The sequence below is a fragment of the Anguilla rostrata genome, chromosome 9 (assembly GCF_018555375.3).
Source record: "Anguilla rostrata isolate EN2019 chromosome 9, ASM1855537v3, whole genome shotgun sequence".
NCBI lineage: Eukaryota > Metazoa > Chordata > Actinopteri > Anguilliformes > Anguillidae > Anguilla > Anguilla rostrata.
This window is the reverse complement of record NC_057941.1, coordinates 6,813,772-6,828,454: the sequence shown is the minus strand read 5'-3', so window position 1 is coordinate 6,828,454 and position 14,683 is coordinate 6,813,772. Positions and strand designations below refer to the sequence as shown.

At 40.4% G+C, this 14,683-nt stretch overlaps 1 protein-coding gene and 1 long non-coding RNA gene across 21 annotated transcripts in view; one reads left to right on the top strand and one right to left on the bottom strand.

Annotated features, from left to right (window-relative positions):
* Positions 1-14,683, bottom strand: part of LOC135262786 (uncharacterized) — a 656,092-nt gene that overhangs the window by 219,776 nt on the left and 421,633 nt on the right. The window lies entirely within an intron of this gene.
* LOC135262780 (RNA-binding protein Musashi homolog 2) overlaps positions 5,049-14,683 on the top strand; it is a 246,435-nt gene continuing 236,800 nt past the window's right edge. For 7 of the 20 annotated variants that reach the window (XM_064350006.1, XM_064350009.1, XM_064350003.1 and 4 more), the window contains exons 1-4: positions 5,050-5,263; positions 5,598-5,638; positions 5,928-6,009; positions 6,523-6,607. In XM_064350006.1, the coding sequence (XP_064206076.1) occupies positions 5,202-5,263; positions 5,598-5,638; positions 5,928-6,009; positions 6,523-6,607 (270 nt within the window). In that variant the 5' untranslated portion in view covers positions 5,050-5,201. Of the gene's footprint in view, positions 5,264-5,597; positions 5,639-5,927; positions 6,010-6,522; positions 6,608-14,683 lie in introns of all 20 variants that reach the window. The other 13 variants (XM_064350016.1, XM_064350013.1, XM_064350011.1 and 10 more) reach the window with 4 other exon arrangements.

The following is a 14,683-nucleotide window of genomic DNA, read 5'->3' as shown; positions in this document are numbered from 1 at the left end:
TTCGGTAGAACCTGCATACAGTGTGCAGCTGTAGATATGCAAAGCATTCTGGTCAAAATTTACGATGAATATATTTTTGCTCTAAATCTTAATACAGAAATAGGGCTTTTTGGCTGCCAGAATTATCCAGGAACAAAAGGCTATGCTAATTTGAATGTCCTTAAAATTTGGGTTATAGAATTTTCAACATTAATCTTGTTTTCAGTCACAACAATCAATTATAGCCTACTTTCACACCCGTTTTACATTGCAGCCTTCATTGAATTCTTGCAATAATAGAAGAATTTAGTGAATTGCAATTGCTGAAAAAGGTCATAATTTCACACCAATGTATCCAAATCCAAAACGGCACAAATTTGACACTGGAACACCCCCCCCAGACGTCTATTTCCACACTACTGGAGAGATCTCTCATTGTCAAAATCAGGTAAGTTGCCTATTCCATTTTTGACTTATGCAAGAAAGAAAGTAGCTCTGAATTATGAAGGACTCATTTCTTAATCATAGCAACTTGTAATATGTGTAGATGCAGTGATATATATATATATATTATGTGCACATTACCCTACTGAATTGCATTGGGGCAACATTGTTTGTGTGGGCACAGATTTTTTATGACTGTAATAACCCTTTCCAGACCTAGAAAATTCCAAAATTCTACCAGTAGGTGGCACTAACATGAACAAATGTTTGTTGTGTGGTCATACTACATCACACGTTAGAGGTTTATTAAGGAAGCATAATCCAGTCATATTTCAAATTATAATGCAAATTGGCAATGAAAAATCTACTATAGTTCTGCCATTTGCAATTTCACTTCCGTGTTGTTACTGATCTACCCTGACAAAAGCCAAATAATAATGCAAACCCTCCTTTGCATTTTCAAAATCAAAAGACCTGTCATTCAAAGGACAGGGGCATTACAGTACAAGGATGGTTCAAACCCTACCAAGAGCCAAACTTGTATTTGTGTGAGTTTTCTCTAGCTGCTAGCTGAGCTGCTCTAGTTTACCCCCACAGTCCAAAGACATGCAGGCTAGGCTTATTGTGTGCGCTGTGATGGATTGGTGACCTGTCCCAGCCGTATTCCTGCTTCTCACCCAATGCATTCCGGGATAGGCTCCACCCCCCCTGCAACCCTGACCAGTTATAAGTGGGTTAAGTAATTGATGGATATAATTTGAATATTGAAAAAGAAATACTATAAAATTTACTTTTAAAAAACCTGATGGCAGCTGTTGGCTTGTAAGTTGTTTTAATACATTTCACAGTATGTTTCCTGTAAATACAGTTAACGTACCCATCTAAGAACTGCAATTGTTATTACAGTAATAATTTCAGTGCTACAATTGTTATTACAGTAAACATACTGTCAAATATATTGCAGCAACTTAATTGCTGCCAGCAAGTTACTGTACATTTTATTCCAGTTACAGTGTATACTGTAAGACCCATTTGTCCAGTCAAATATTCTTGTGAGCAGATATTGTACATATATAATATTGGCTGAAATTATGGAAAGAACATTCATCATCATTATATGTCCTGAATATACAGAATTTGAGTGACAAATCTAAGCATTATTGCTCTGACAAACTCTAAATAAAAATTGGTTTAAAGTTTTACTGAAGTTTCAGTCATCTTAACACCACCCAAATGGTTAATTATACATTTGGATTATTTTAACTGAACCGCAAAGAAAGTAAATAAACTACATCATGGCTTGGTCATATGCTTCACAGTAATTCACTTTTATGATATGCACTTATTTAGGGTCCCTGAAGGGGTGAACCACTTATATGTTTTCAGGAACATTTCCCTTTTAAATTTTTACTGAGGAACCACTCAGTATATAAATATTGGCTTGGCTGGTCAGATCCACTTAACTCAGTTATAATCATGGTCTTACATTACACATTATCCAGTGCCATGGGACTTTCATTTTTAGTACTGTCAAACCAACGATTCATTCCCTCAACAATTGTTTCCCTGTCTTTGAAGACACTCCGATGTTTATGCATATAGTTTAAATGAATGTTGTTCCCTCAGTCTCAGATCTTCAAATCAGTATCAAATGACACTTGAATCGGTTATGTAAGTTTATTGTTCATTGATTGCAAATGGCGTATCTACTGACATCAGACAGTGGTAAATATATGATCACACTAAAACACATTTGAATGTATTGTAAATGCTACAGCTACTGTGTCATTATGAACAGTGGTTGGGAAGCATCTAGGTAAAAAACGTATGTTCATTGTAAATAAGTGTGATATTTTAACAATGGGAGATAGTAGCCCTTGTGCATAAACTAGCTCCTATCCTCTGCTCTTACTGTTGTTTCGCTCTGGGTACCCAGTCCCTATATAAAAACATCTGGTCATAAAACAAGAAAAAGACAGGGTATGTAATATTAAATGTATTCTAACAGAGGCAATAACTTGAAAAAGGCAATTTAAATGTCTTTAAATGCAATTCATTAAACAACTGAGGAATTGAGTGTGAATGCAGGAGAATCCACATGATGAATGTTTAAATGATATGTTTTGTCTCCAGCTTTTCCAGAACAACACAGAAATCCAGTCCTTTATGTACCTACTTTTATTTGCTACTCCCGTCATACTGTAATCAGTGTATACTAGCATGTCTTGTAAGTCACTCTGGATGAGGATTTAGTTGAAATATATAAATAAAAATTGATGAAAAATAAGGTCTCAATAGGAAGAGAATTACTTTCCACATTCAATTCAGGTTTTTGATATGTTTTTGTTTACTGCAAGTTACTGAGCAGACAGTAAAAATATTCTGAGAGGGAACACGACACCGCCATCAGACTGTTTTAATTCCCACTCTGTAACTTGCTATATAATGCAAAATTTAAACTTTAAAAATTGCCAAAAAGTTTAAACTTTAAAAACTTGATAAAGCTAAGCTTCAAAGCGGCCTGTAACCTAATATTATAGTCTTTAAAAGTGCTTCATCAGTGGTTCCCAACCCTGTTCCCAGAGATCTACACCCTGTAGGTTTTCATTTCAACCTTAACTTGGCACACTTGATTCTGCTAATTAGCAGCTCCACCATGATCTACGATCTCTAGCTGTTGAATGCATTGTGTGCATTGTTAAGGTTGGAGTGAAAACCTACAGGATGGTCGATCTCCAGATCAGGACTGGGAACCACTGTCCTACGTTATTTCAAAAATAAAACTTGCAGTTTACAGTGCAATGAGTGCACACTCCAGTTCAGCACTCCATATTTGCTTCTTTCCACATTAATATGTCTCCTGCTACTCACTGTGAGAGAATAAGGAACCTTTCCAATTAATGTAAGGTAACACATCTGAAAAGGTATGCTTCAGAAGGAATGTGTATTTACTTGCTTGCAGGTTGATTATGAATTCTCTTTACAGGTCCTGAAAGATTGTATACAATAAACTCTAACAGCTAGCTTACAGCGCTACCAGACTGTAAGCACCCCGTCCTGTACTCCGAACTGCTAACGACAAATTTAGCCTAAATGTTTCAAATATCTGTACCCTGTGCAAAATACAAGCCAGTCCAAAAAAAAAATCACACCAAAGCCCTCCTTGTCTTGTTATTTGATTCATAATTTGTTTGGTATCAGATCTGTAAGTTCTAATGCTGCAAGGAAAGAAACCCTTGCTGGAGATACTCAAGCCTGGTTCTGCAGGGCTGCCTGCAGGTAAGCTGCTTTATGTTGTTACTCAGCACTTAATTTATCAGTTAAAGAGGGTGTGAAAATCAGAACACACAGGACCAAATTCATTTGGAAAAAAGAACCATGGCGGTAGCATTGCTTTGAAATAGTATTTATCTACTACAGCTGAATTATTTTATTCAGAGACACCATTTTGGAATGTTTATTTCAAGACCTATAGAGATTGTACATTTCATGTATTCAGTCAAGCAATTTGCAACTTTTGCATGATGAAAGATGTTTCTGTAGTGTCATAATTCATTTTTACATTTTTTATTTTAAGTTTTAAACAGGCCTCAACAATTAAATAATCTGAAATTTCAGACTATCAAATTAGACTTACTTTCTAGCAGATTATGTTATAGCTGAATTAAGTCTCTTTTTAATTTCATGTGATCCTTTCAACCGTACTCCCTTCAGGAATACAAAAAAATATCCAAACGTGTCAGCCTATGAGGTGTAAAGGTGTGATTGGAGCTTAACAGCCAGGACAGGACAGGCCTTATCCTTTTAGGAGTTTTTGGGAGCAGCCGCAGTTTTTTTTTAAGGGTAAAACCCTGCAGTGATGGGGGATCAGGCGTCATCTTGTAGAGTGACAGTCTTCTGTGCTACTTTGCCCTGATGTGCTTTTATGACAGGTATCATAATGCCTCATTTCAACAAGTGTCCCAGGATCACTTCTGGGGCTGACGTGTAGATGGTCGGTCCACTCATTGACCACTGCTCGCCAGTGAGTTCCACTGCTCGACCTGGTAGGCTAGGTCAGCACTGAACTGACAAAACGAGATTGCATTAAACATAATTCTCCATTGTTTCGAGGCAAACTGTTTTACGAATCATAGGTATGGGCCTATTGCATGACTTACTTGCCAAGAATCTTCTTTTCACACAAATAATATTAATATGTCTATGTTATAAAAATATATTGCGTTAAGCGGAAATTGGAAAGTCACCATGAATGGAAGACATGACTGTAAATGTCTGAAAATGTTGTTTTTCTGTAATGAAATTAGTTTGAGAAATCATGCAAGCACCATTTTCACCCGCTGTGGAGCAAAGGACCTCACTAATAGTTGGTTGTTCATTTCAGTATAAATGCATGAGTTTAATGTATAAAAGAATCTGAAAAACTAACCCCGAAGTGTGAAAAAAGAGATCGGTAACTTCATGTGAATATTTTCCACTCAATGTACACAATAGTTGCGTCACGCCACACTGTTCTCTCAAAGCCACTGTGGCCGATAGAGGGCGTGGTTCCAACTTTTCATGGGCGGGCTATCTTCGGTGACGTCAATGGGATTGGTTAGGTGACGAGCCCCTGCTCCGCCCCACGTGGGTCAAGGGAGGGGAGGGAGCAAGGCTGAGCTGATCCCACGTGTGACGATTGCATTCCCGGCTCAGTAATATTCTCTTAGCGGGGCTTCGCCTAGCTTTTGCTGTGTCTGTGTGTGTTTGTTAGTTATTCAGCTATAGTTGGGTTAGCTATGGAGGGAGACGGGAGCCAAGCCACATCTGGAAGCCCAAATGATTCGCAACATGACCCAGGGTAAGATAATAAATTATAATTGTACTTTTATTTGTGTACTATTTTGTTATGTATGAAATGAGGGAAACAGTCAGTTGCTTTTAGGTATAACAGCGCCACAACCGTTTGTATTGCCTTCCGGATGCAGTTCGCTAGCATGCTACACCTTTGCTTTGTTTGATTATATTAGCAAGTGGGGCCTCCCCCCCTTTTGCAAGATTGGTTTCTCGGCTAGCTCGAGCTAACAGTTCTCTTGCTGCTCAGCCTCCGTTTAGCTCGCTTTTTGTAAGTAGTTACACGTCAAAATGGCCGATCTGACATCTGGACTCACTTCTGCTGTGTTTTCCCCTTACAGTAAAATGTTTATCGGTGGCCTCAGCTGGCAAACCTCACCAGGTGAGAGAATTGATTTTCTGCTTATATTTGTCGCTTTGTTTTTGCTTGTTTTGTAGCTGATCGAGTCCGCTTGGGTTAGTTGCGATATGGTGCGTGTGTGTGTTCCGTACTGTATCTGGGATATGTTGTGTGTACCTCTGTGCGCGCAAGGTTATTTTGATTTCCAATCGTTTGAAGTCCTCTATTCGACCCCTATGTGCATCGCGGGTCGCTTTTAAAGCACACGAACAACACTTATCTGACTTTTATATAAATCGTAACCAAACATTTCCCTCTTGTTTGTTCACAGACAGCCTTAGAGATTATTTTAGTAAATTCGGGGAAATCAGAGAATGTATGGTGATGAGAGATCCAACCACAAAGCGCTCCAGGTAAAATTGTTTTTAATGTTTTTGTCTTACTTTTGACAATAATTTCCAAATCTTGCACATATGCTCATGCGGTATTCATGACTCGTTTGCTAGCGCACATCGTTGTTTAACATTTGTGTAGACACTAAAATTAGCCAGCTAGCTTTGAAAAGCTAGCGGGCTAGCTAATGCAATTTGACATTGACTTGGGACTACACAGTAGCGTTCAGCTTGTTTTGTAACCTACAAATGATATTTTCTGCTTTCCTTAGAAGCATGTGTATTTTTGTAAATTATTAACGCTATTCAGCTTAATGGCTCATTGTTCTGACTATTAAAAGTAAATAGTTGCCTCAAATAAATACGATGTGTTAAATGAGGGCATTGCACATCATCGACATGGTGATCTAACCTCATTCTGTGCGCTTTCAAATTTTATGCATACCACGATGTTCATTTTGATGTTATTAGCAATGTGGATGTTTCGCTCAGCTCGACCAGTTGTTTAAATGTTATTTCTGTTTTTCTTTTCAGGGGATTTGGGTTCGTTACGTTTGCAGATGCTGCCAGTGTAGATAAAGTCTTAGCGCAACCACATCACGAATTAGACTCCAAGACGGTATGTTGGTGATTTATTGATGGCTTTTAGAGTGATGTTTACATGTGATTGCGATTAATCTGCTTTTAAGGGAACGCAGTATCTGGCATGTTCCACTGGGTTGGTGAATTTGTAACGTCAGTACATCGACACACTTGACGCAAATACGGGCTTTGCTAGCTTCTTCTCAACTTTGATAAGTTGCCGATTAAGAAAAGGGATGACATCAAATGATAGCAACAACTGTCATTTTATTTTATTATTGTTAATGTTTTGTCGATTTAATATTTTTCGTTATATGCCGACTATTTTACAATGACATCTTTGCTTCTGCCAATTGATCAAGTGAAGACTGGGTGTTCTTTACATGCAGTTGAAAGACCGAAATCACCTCGACACGGTTTTGCATCGCTTTCCACCAAGAACGCTACTGCTCATATGTTAAAATTATTCGAATTATGACTTTGTATGCAGCAATGTATTCATGCATACACACGTGTGCATGATTAAATTATGCCATTGCAATTTATGATAAATTAAAGGGAATTTAAACAGACCTAGTCGTTCTTAAATCTGGCCATTTTGTGCAAAAAAAGCTCCGAAATTTCCGTTGACCCTTTCATTAGATGATATCCACCAGCGCTCTTCCCCAATTAATTACGGTTCTGCTGCCCGTTACTTCAGTGTCTATACATTTTTTCTTTGTATTGGCCCACCAATCGAATGTCAGGACATACGCTCTCACCCTTAAAGCCGAATTACATTAAAGAGTGAATGACCTTGCCTGTACGAATTTCTCATTCTCTCGTTTCTGGACATAAATAAAAAACGTATAAACACAAAAGCAAAATGAAGTGCGTTGTATTTTTGCAAATTTGTGGAATGATCATTTCAGTTGTTTGAGGTGCCATGCTGAATGGATTCTCCAATCTAAGTGTAAAACCAACTGTATTCTCTTTACTAATAAAAAAAGTATCAAATGAGTACATTTTAATTATGCTGTTTACTCACAGCTTTTGACAGGCTGTGATAAATTACAACACTGATATGAATTATGTCATAAATAATGTAATGCATTTGGACATATTTCCTAAATATTCATATCTTGTAAATGTAAATTTTCCAAATATGATCAAAACATTTGTAACATAATTTATTTTTGTTAATAAATATGATTAACTAAATGACTGGAGAAAACTGGCAAATGCAAAGGTGTCCCCCCCCCCCCCCTTTATTTTACTTGAGTGTAAAACGTGCCGTTTCGGATTCAAGCAAATTGTTCCTAAAAGCTTGGATCTCATTCGCTTCATGAAATCTCTGCCTTAAAAAAATATCTTTTTCTCACATGTAATAGGATGGTATTTCTTAACGGTTAAGGTGGGAAACCGTAGTATTACTGCTGTTTATTTACTGCCTTACAGATGCATGGGGACCAGACACATTACAGCACACAGTACAGGAGCAACAGGGACATGTATGTAGAGAAGCCTGCAGGACATGCATTTGAGCATCAGGCTGAATATAGAGTTGAAATTCAAACACACAGCAGGAAGACTTAGTTTTAGTGCGCTTGTATTCAGTAATGGTTATTCCTGAGTGCAGCAGAAATACATTGTTGTCTTGATATTGATATTTCCTTTTTCTAAATTGTTTGCATTAATGGAGCACTAAGGGATCTGCTGTATTTTGAGGCACAGCAGATTTATTTAAATCTGTCGCAACACCTGGAAAATATTATCACATTATTTTAATACGTCTTCAGTTCTCTAATCTTCCAAATTGCAATTATATTGTCTCCAGTGTCAATACACCCCCGCCCCCCAACACACACACACACACCACACACACACACTCACATACAAACACCGCACCGCACTTTTCCCATAAGCAGTGGTACATTTTAATATTACATCCATTAGTATTTGCTCGGCCTACATTATTCCCTTTTACCTTCACAACTCCGCTGAATTTTAAATCAGAAACTGAATCGGCAATTGCAGTTAAGTTCTGTGGGCGCTGATGTCCGAGTGGATTTTTTTTTCGCTTTGGATTAACGCCTTGCTGAAGACGGAAGCTTTTTATTTTTTTTTTGCTCCTCCCTTTTGAATGTGAAAACCTGAGATGTGGAAAGGCATTTTCAGTTATATTTGGAAAGACAAGTATATTGTACTTCAGTAGGCAGCACACAATTACAGAAGAGGCAAGGCTCAAAGCAGCAGTAACTTGTTGCATGGCTGTGCCGAACTGATTGAATTCAGCTTGGCAAGACGCGGGAGGTTGCTTGTCAAACTTCTCCCTTTTTTTGCTTCTTGTAACTGAAAGAATGTTTTGAACGTTCTAGAAGGCAACAAACATGTAAGTGTCTGTGTGGAAGGTTAAGGTTTGGATTCTGCTTTTGTAGGAAATGTAGGGGCGAAATTGTGTAATAATTGCAGTCGTATGTCTGGATTACTGTAGGCTTCTGTGGATTTACGTAGCTGCTACTGACATTTAAGACCGTTAATCAGCTGTGTATCGTTTCAAATCCTTTCAGTTGTTTGAATTACGGTCTAATTTTACAGTATACGTGTATTTTTGTGTGCGTGAGTCTGTGCGTTACATTTACAACGGTTAAGATTTAATGGTTTAGTTAACCTTTTAATATTGGTTGGTGAGGGTGATTTCTTTTTAGCTTTTCAAGGGTCTGTTTGTCATTTTATGTCACTCCTTTCTGTTATTGAATCAATGTTGCTGAGCTTGTTGGAACTGCAATCCGATTTTCTTCCTGAACGGACTGTGCAGGTGTCGCAGCAGTTTTGGTATTGACACAAAAACCAAGCAGTTGTAAAGCGTTTCCTCAGGAGAATTTTGTTACAGCAGAGGTGGGTGATCGTGGAGCTGTGTGTGTTATGGGGGGATGGTGGTTGTGCGTGTGTGTGTGTGTGTATGTATGGGGGATGGTGGTTGTTGTGTGTGTGTGTGTGTGTGTGTGTGTTTGGGGGTGGTTGTGCGTGCGTGTGTGTGTGTGCAGCAGTGTGTAATGGTGGGTTTTGTTGCGTGTGGTGTGTGGGTGTGTGTGTTATGGGGGGTGGTGGTTGTGCGTGTGTGTGTGTGTTGTATGGGGGGTGTGTGTGTGTGTGTGTGTGTGTATGGGGGGGTGGTGGTTGTGCGTGTGTGTGTGTGTGTATGGGGGGGGGTGGTGGTTGTGTGTGTGTGTGTGCGGGGTTGGTGGAGCTGTGCTCATTCACAGCTATGATGCGCTCCCCTGGTTGTGGCTCCTGGACGGCACAGTTTCCGACAGTAACAGCATTGTGAGGCACGAAAGCAGCCCGGGTCTGAATGTGGAAATGCTAAAACTCAAAGGAACAAAGCGAGGAGGGCTAAATGCTCCCTGGTATCACCTCTGCCGTAGCGTAGCCGGCGAATGCCAAAATATTTGTTCAGCATGAGTTGTTAAAACCGTCAATTATAAACAGTGACAGACATTTATGCTCCCGTTAGAACACCAGGTGTAAAGATTAAGGGGAAAAAAAAACCTTTTCTGAGCTGCATTTATGCTTTTGCTGTTTTTTAAATCACTGTTTAATTGGCATTATGCACTAGTTTGGTACTGCTTGTATTTGTTAGTATTGTAGGAACTTCAGTGGTCTTTTGTATTACAATTTTTCGCCGATCTGGACCCCTCTTTCCAGTTGCCTTTATTATACAATTTACCAACTGCATGCGTACTCGTAAAATATTCCAAAATTGTGGGTTAATTGTATGTAAATTAAGAAAGAGAACCTAATAAAGCACTTGATGATAAACAATGAAAATTTCTATCGGCTGTGAATATACCTATGAATACTCTTTTTTTTTTTTGACTGGAGTGTTTTAGTGGGTTTTTTGGCTGGAATGGAAGGCTAACATTCTCTGTATAAATAGTCTGTTGACTGATAATCAATCTACTTAGTTTTATTTTTTGTTTTGCTTAGAATTTGAATAGAAATGTTCCCTCACTGGACATTTTAGCTCTCCTGTGGTAATTTGCAGGGTGTCCAAAGCCCCGTGTGTCTGAGTTACTCTGCCAGTTTACATGCGTGTATTTATAACTGGTGATGAAATGAGTGGGTCAGTCTGCACTAGTGCCTCATAAGCAAGACACTTTCCCCAGACCCAGAAATTCTGAAATATTCAGTGTGTATCAGATCCCCCCCCCACCCCACTTACTGCTTTATCTATTTTAAAATCTGACCTATTTATGATGTCCGTTGTGTCTGCAGGTGAGAGAGAAAGCGGTTCGTGAGAAAGAAGGCAGCGTGGCGGTTTCCAGTGCGCGGGGGGGGGGGGGATGAGTAACTGCACAGTGATTTCCTGACTGCGGAGTGTGATGTCACAGACTTCGCTTAAACCATGTGATTGAGTGGCTGTGGCTGTGACTGAGACCGAGGTTGAGGCTGTTCTGGGGTGTTGGGGGGAGGGGGGGAAGTCGAAACTTGGTTCGGTTTCCACGTCATGGACTCTGAGAGCTTGACGTATTTTGCCTGCTCACTCACGTTGGGCCAAGAGCCATTAATTCTGTGCTCCTGCACCCCCCCCACCCCAAGCATTTGGAACATTCTGGATTAGGTTTGGTTCAGGAGATGTTCCTCTGCTTTGGCTGCCTTTGGACCTGCCGCTGCCGCCGCTGTCCCAGTCTGTTTCACAGTGGTTTCTCTCTGAGGAGTGGTGCTCTTGTGCACTCTAGGCCTAGGGTCACAATTCAAAATCAGACCCCCCCCCTTTTTTTTTTAAAGAATGGGTATTTCAATCTTGTTTTCATTCGGTACACTCTTTTAACAGTTTTGGTCTTCAGAGCGATTCCCGCATTTCTTTTTTCTGCTGCATCTTTAAGATGTCGAGGATGTCTAGGATCTGGCCACGGACGTGAAGACGAGAATCGTGTTGGCGCTGTTACCTAGAAACCGGGTGCGGTGGTGCTGAGGTCCCGTTGACCGTGCAGAGCGCGTCACGCTTATTTGGCTAAGGAAGGAGGCTTCAGAATCGCTCCCTCCTGAAGGGTGGTCAGGACTTGCTGAGAGTTACTGTAGGCCCGATGTCACCGGAGCACCCAGCTGTACTGTGGATTTAACTCCGGTGCGCTGAGCTCAGGGTAATTAGTACCAGCGGCTGCTTGGCCACTGCCCACGGGTGGAGAGAATCCTACTGTGCCGCAGGGGCAATATTTCTCCTTATTGTTAGAGGAGCTTGGGAGTTGAAATTGCGTGTTGACTCTCTGGCGCCAACTCAGCTCCCCCTCAACACAATATGTTCTGTCTAAATTAGAAAATAACAAAATGCAGGTGGGTGTCCATCCCCCCCCCCCCCTGCCCCGCACACAAAATTTGCAAGTAATATTAAATCTTAGGGCAGTAGATGACTTGACAGTACTGTAGTTTAGTGATTTGAGTTGTGGTGGGCATTTTAGGGTTTTCAATTCAAAATTCCATTTTGTTTCGATCTTGCCCTTTCTTGCATTTTCCGCGAAGCGTTGGCATCAGTCTTTTTCTTTTTTTTCCCCCTCCCTCTCAAGCAGGCAGGCATACCATAACATGCCATATTGTATGTTCTTGTGTAATAACCTCCTAATGGACTTTTTTTTTCCCTCCCTCCTGGAGTCAATCAGTCCCTGGGTGCAGGAAAAGAAGATATTAATGCAAATAAAATAAAATAATAACTGAATAAACTCACCTCAGCCCAGGGAAAGAGTAGATAGCGTTCACACTCAGAATTAATTGCCGAATCTGCCCCCGAATGCCTGGCTTGCTCTGCACAGTGTCCTTCTAAAAACGGGGTCTCGACAACCAGTCTTCAGCAGGAATGTCATGGTAATTTAGCTGGGTCTTTTGCTTAAAAAGTCTTAACACTCTGTTTGGGGTATAGATAAAACATTATTTTTTTACCCTCTTGCAATTTCATACTTGTTAATAAATCTTTGAATGAATTTTAAAAAAAATGAAGTATGGCTCTGAAGACGTACATACATTTTGCGTATTTGCAAAAATGACACATTCTGCCCAGAGACACAGCGGGTAAAGAAGGCTTGAAGGGCTTGTTTTTGTAGTAGAAACAAGACGAAACAAAAGGTCTGCAGCGGAGATCAAGAGCCGCTCTTGAAATATTCCACATCATTGTTTTTTGATTTACAGAGTAAGCCATGCCAGCTGCCGACCTCCTCTTATCGGGGATTTTTTTTTTGTTTCGTTCAATTTCCATCGAAGCCAAAACGGCATCTAGAAAAATACACCGGTGTAATTTTGCCACAAAGGAGCAAATTGACTCTTCATGCTAAGTACTGAGAATCCACAAATCAACATCGGAAAGTAAATAAGACAATAGAAGAGGAAGCCCACGCTCAAAAAAAAAAAAAAAAAACCCCCTTCAAACTTAAATGTTTCTGTTGGTGTGTAGCTCTCCATACTCAAAAAGACAAGACTAACAGCACTCAACTGAAAAATCCTTAGACCTAAATCAGTACACATGAAGGAAAAACTACGCGGTTGGCAAACAAAAGGAACGAGAACATCTCTTGCTGTAGAAGCCCGCTTCTATATTTGCTTTTGATACGCAGCCAGGTCCAGCGTGATTAGAAAAACCCCCCCTTAATGTTCGCTGTGGTAACTTGAGGAACGGTGCTGCGCAGGAACCTTAAGGAGCCCAGGAGACATCCTTCAGCGCGGGCGATGCGAAATTTAGACGATCGCCAGAGGTTGCTAAGCGTATAAGACGCAAGCGGTTTCATGCATCAGGCGTGGGACATGATGGGAGAACATTCCATATTTTGGTAGCGCTGTAAATCGCTACAGTGGAGAAACATTAAAACAAGTCTTGTTGCTTTGAAACTAGTAGACGTTTAAGCTTTGGTACATGAGGGAGTCTGGTGAGAGAATCTCCCCAGAAGCTGCAGTAACGTATGGAGTCCTGTTGGAAGCAATGAAGTGAGGATATTGGCGATTGCCTCCTGCCCTGATCTCGCAGAACCGCACACTGAAAAAGCCCCAGCGAGACTCGGCTGTGGAAGGCAGTTACATAAGATTAAAGGAGACAAAGCTACAAGGCTTTGGTAGTAGATTGGGTTACTTTGATTATTTATGTATTTTAACGTGGGCCTTTTCTCTTCTTTTTAGGGCAATTTCTAGGTTGTCAGTCAGATTTAACAGGCACAGCTGTAATAGTCCTTTACGCCGGATTTTATTTTGGTTTCTGGCATCTCATGTTTCAAAGCGAGGACCCGATGAAAGGATTTATGATGTAGTTGTGTATTTTCATTCCTGTATTCGTTATCCAAAGTTCACCGTGCCGCACTTGTCAGTTTAAGCATAAATTCCATTGATTGTGCGCTCCAGACATTCTAACATTTTGCTCAGTCAGGTGGTATTATCAGGCACTATAAACATGTTTAGTTAAATAAGTGCACGTTCAGCTTCTGATTTTTTCCAGTTATCTTTCCCCTCGTTGGAGGTTTCCGTTTCCTGGATAAGGAGACCTCAGCTCTCATAAATCATTACTGAACAGAGACCGGTGCAGCACTTCCTAAGGCTGTGTTACGCCATTTGCAAAATCCTGCTATTAGATGGTTTGTGTAAATTATCTGAAGGCTCCACCCTCTTAAATACTCACCGAAGGGAGAATCGCGGCACTCAGACCTCACGCCCAAAAACAGCGTCCGTTCAGCGCGTTCTGAAACGAGCGCGGTCTAATGGCGCCTTCCCTCATAACCCGAGAAGCTCTCTGTGGAAACAAAGCCCCCCACACAGACAGACCGACAGAGCGATCGCTTTCATATTCAACGCGTAAAGTGTTTTCTGTGCACGGCTAGGCCTGGTTCCACAATGTAAATGAGGTTGAATTGTTACTTGCATGAGGCTAATTGCTAAAGTGAACCCTAACATGGAATACATTACACGGAAGCTTATTGTACTCGGGTGTTATTGAATTTTTTTTCGCCGTGTCCGCCTGATTTTTGAATGATGATAATCATGACATAATTGGAAGGATTTTGTGTGTGAAATGGACACAATTCACAGGACTCTAAATGATCATTTGGACTGTTTAAAAGCAAAGCAAATGTCTTTTTCAGTCTTTGAAAAGTCTGTGTTG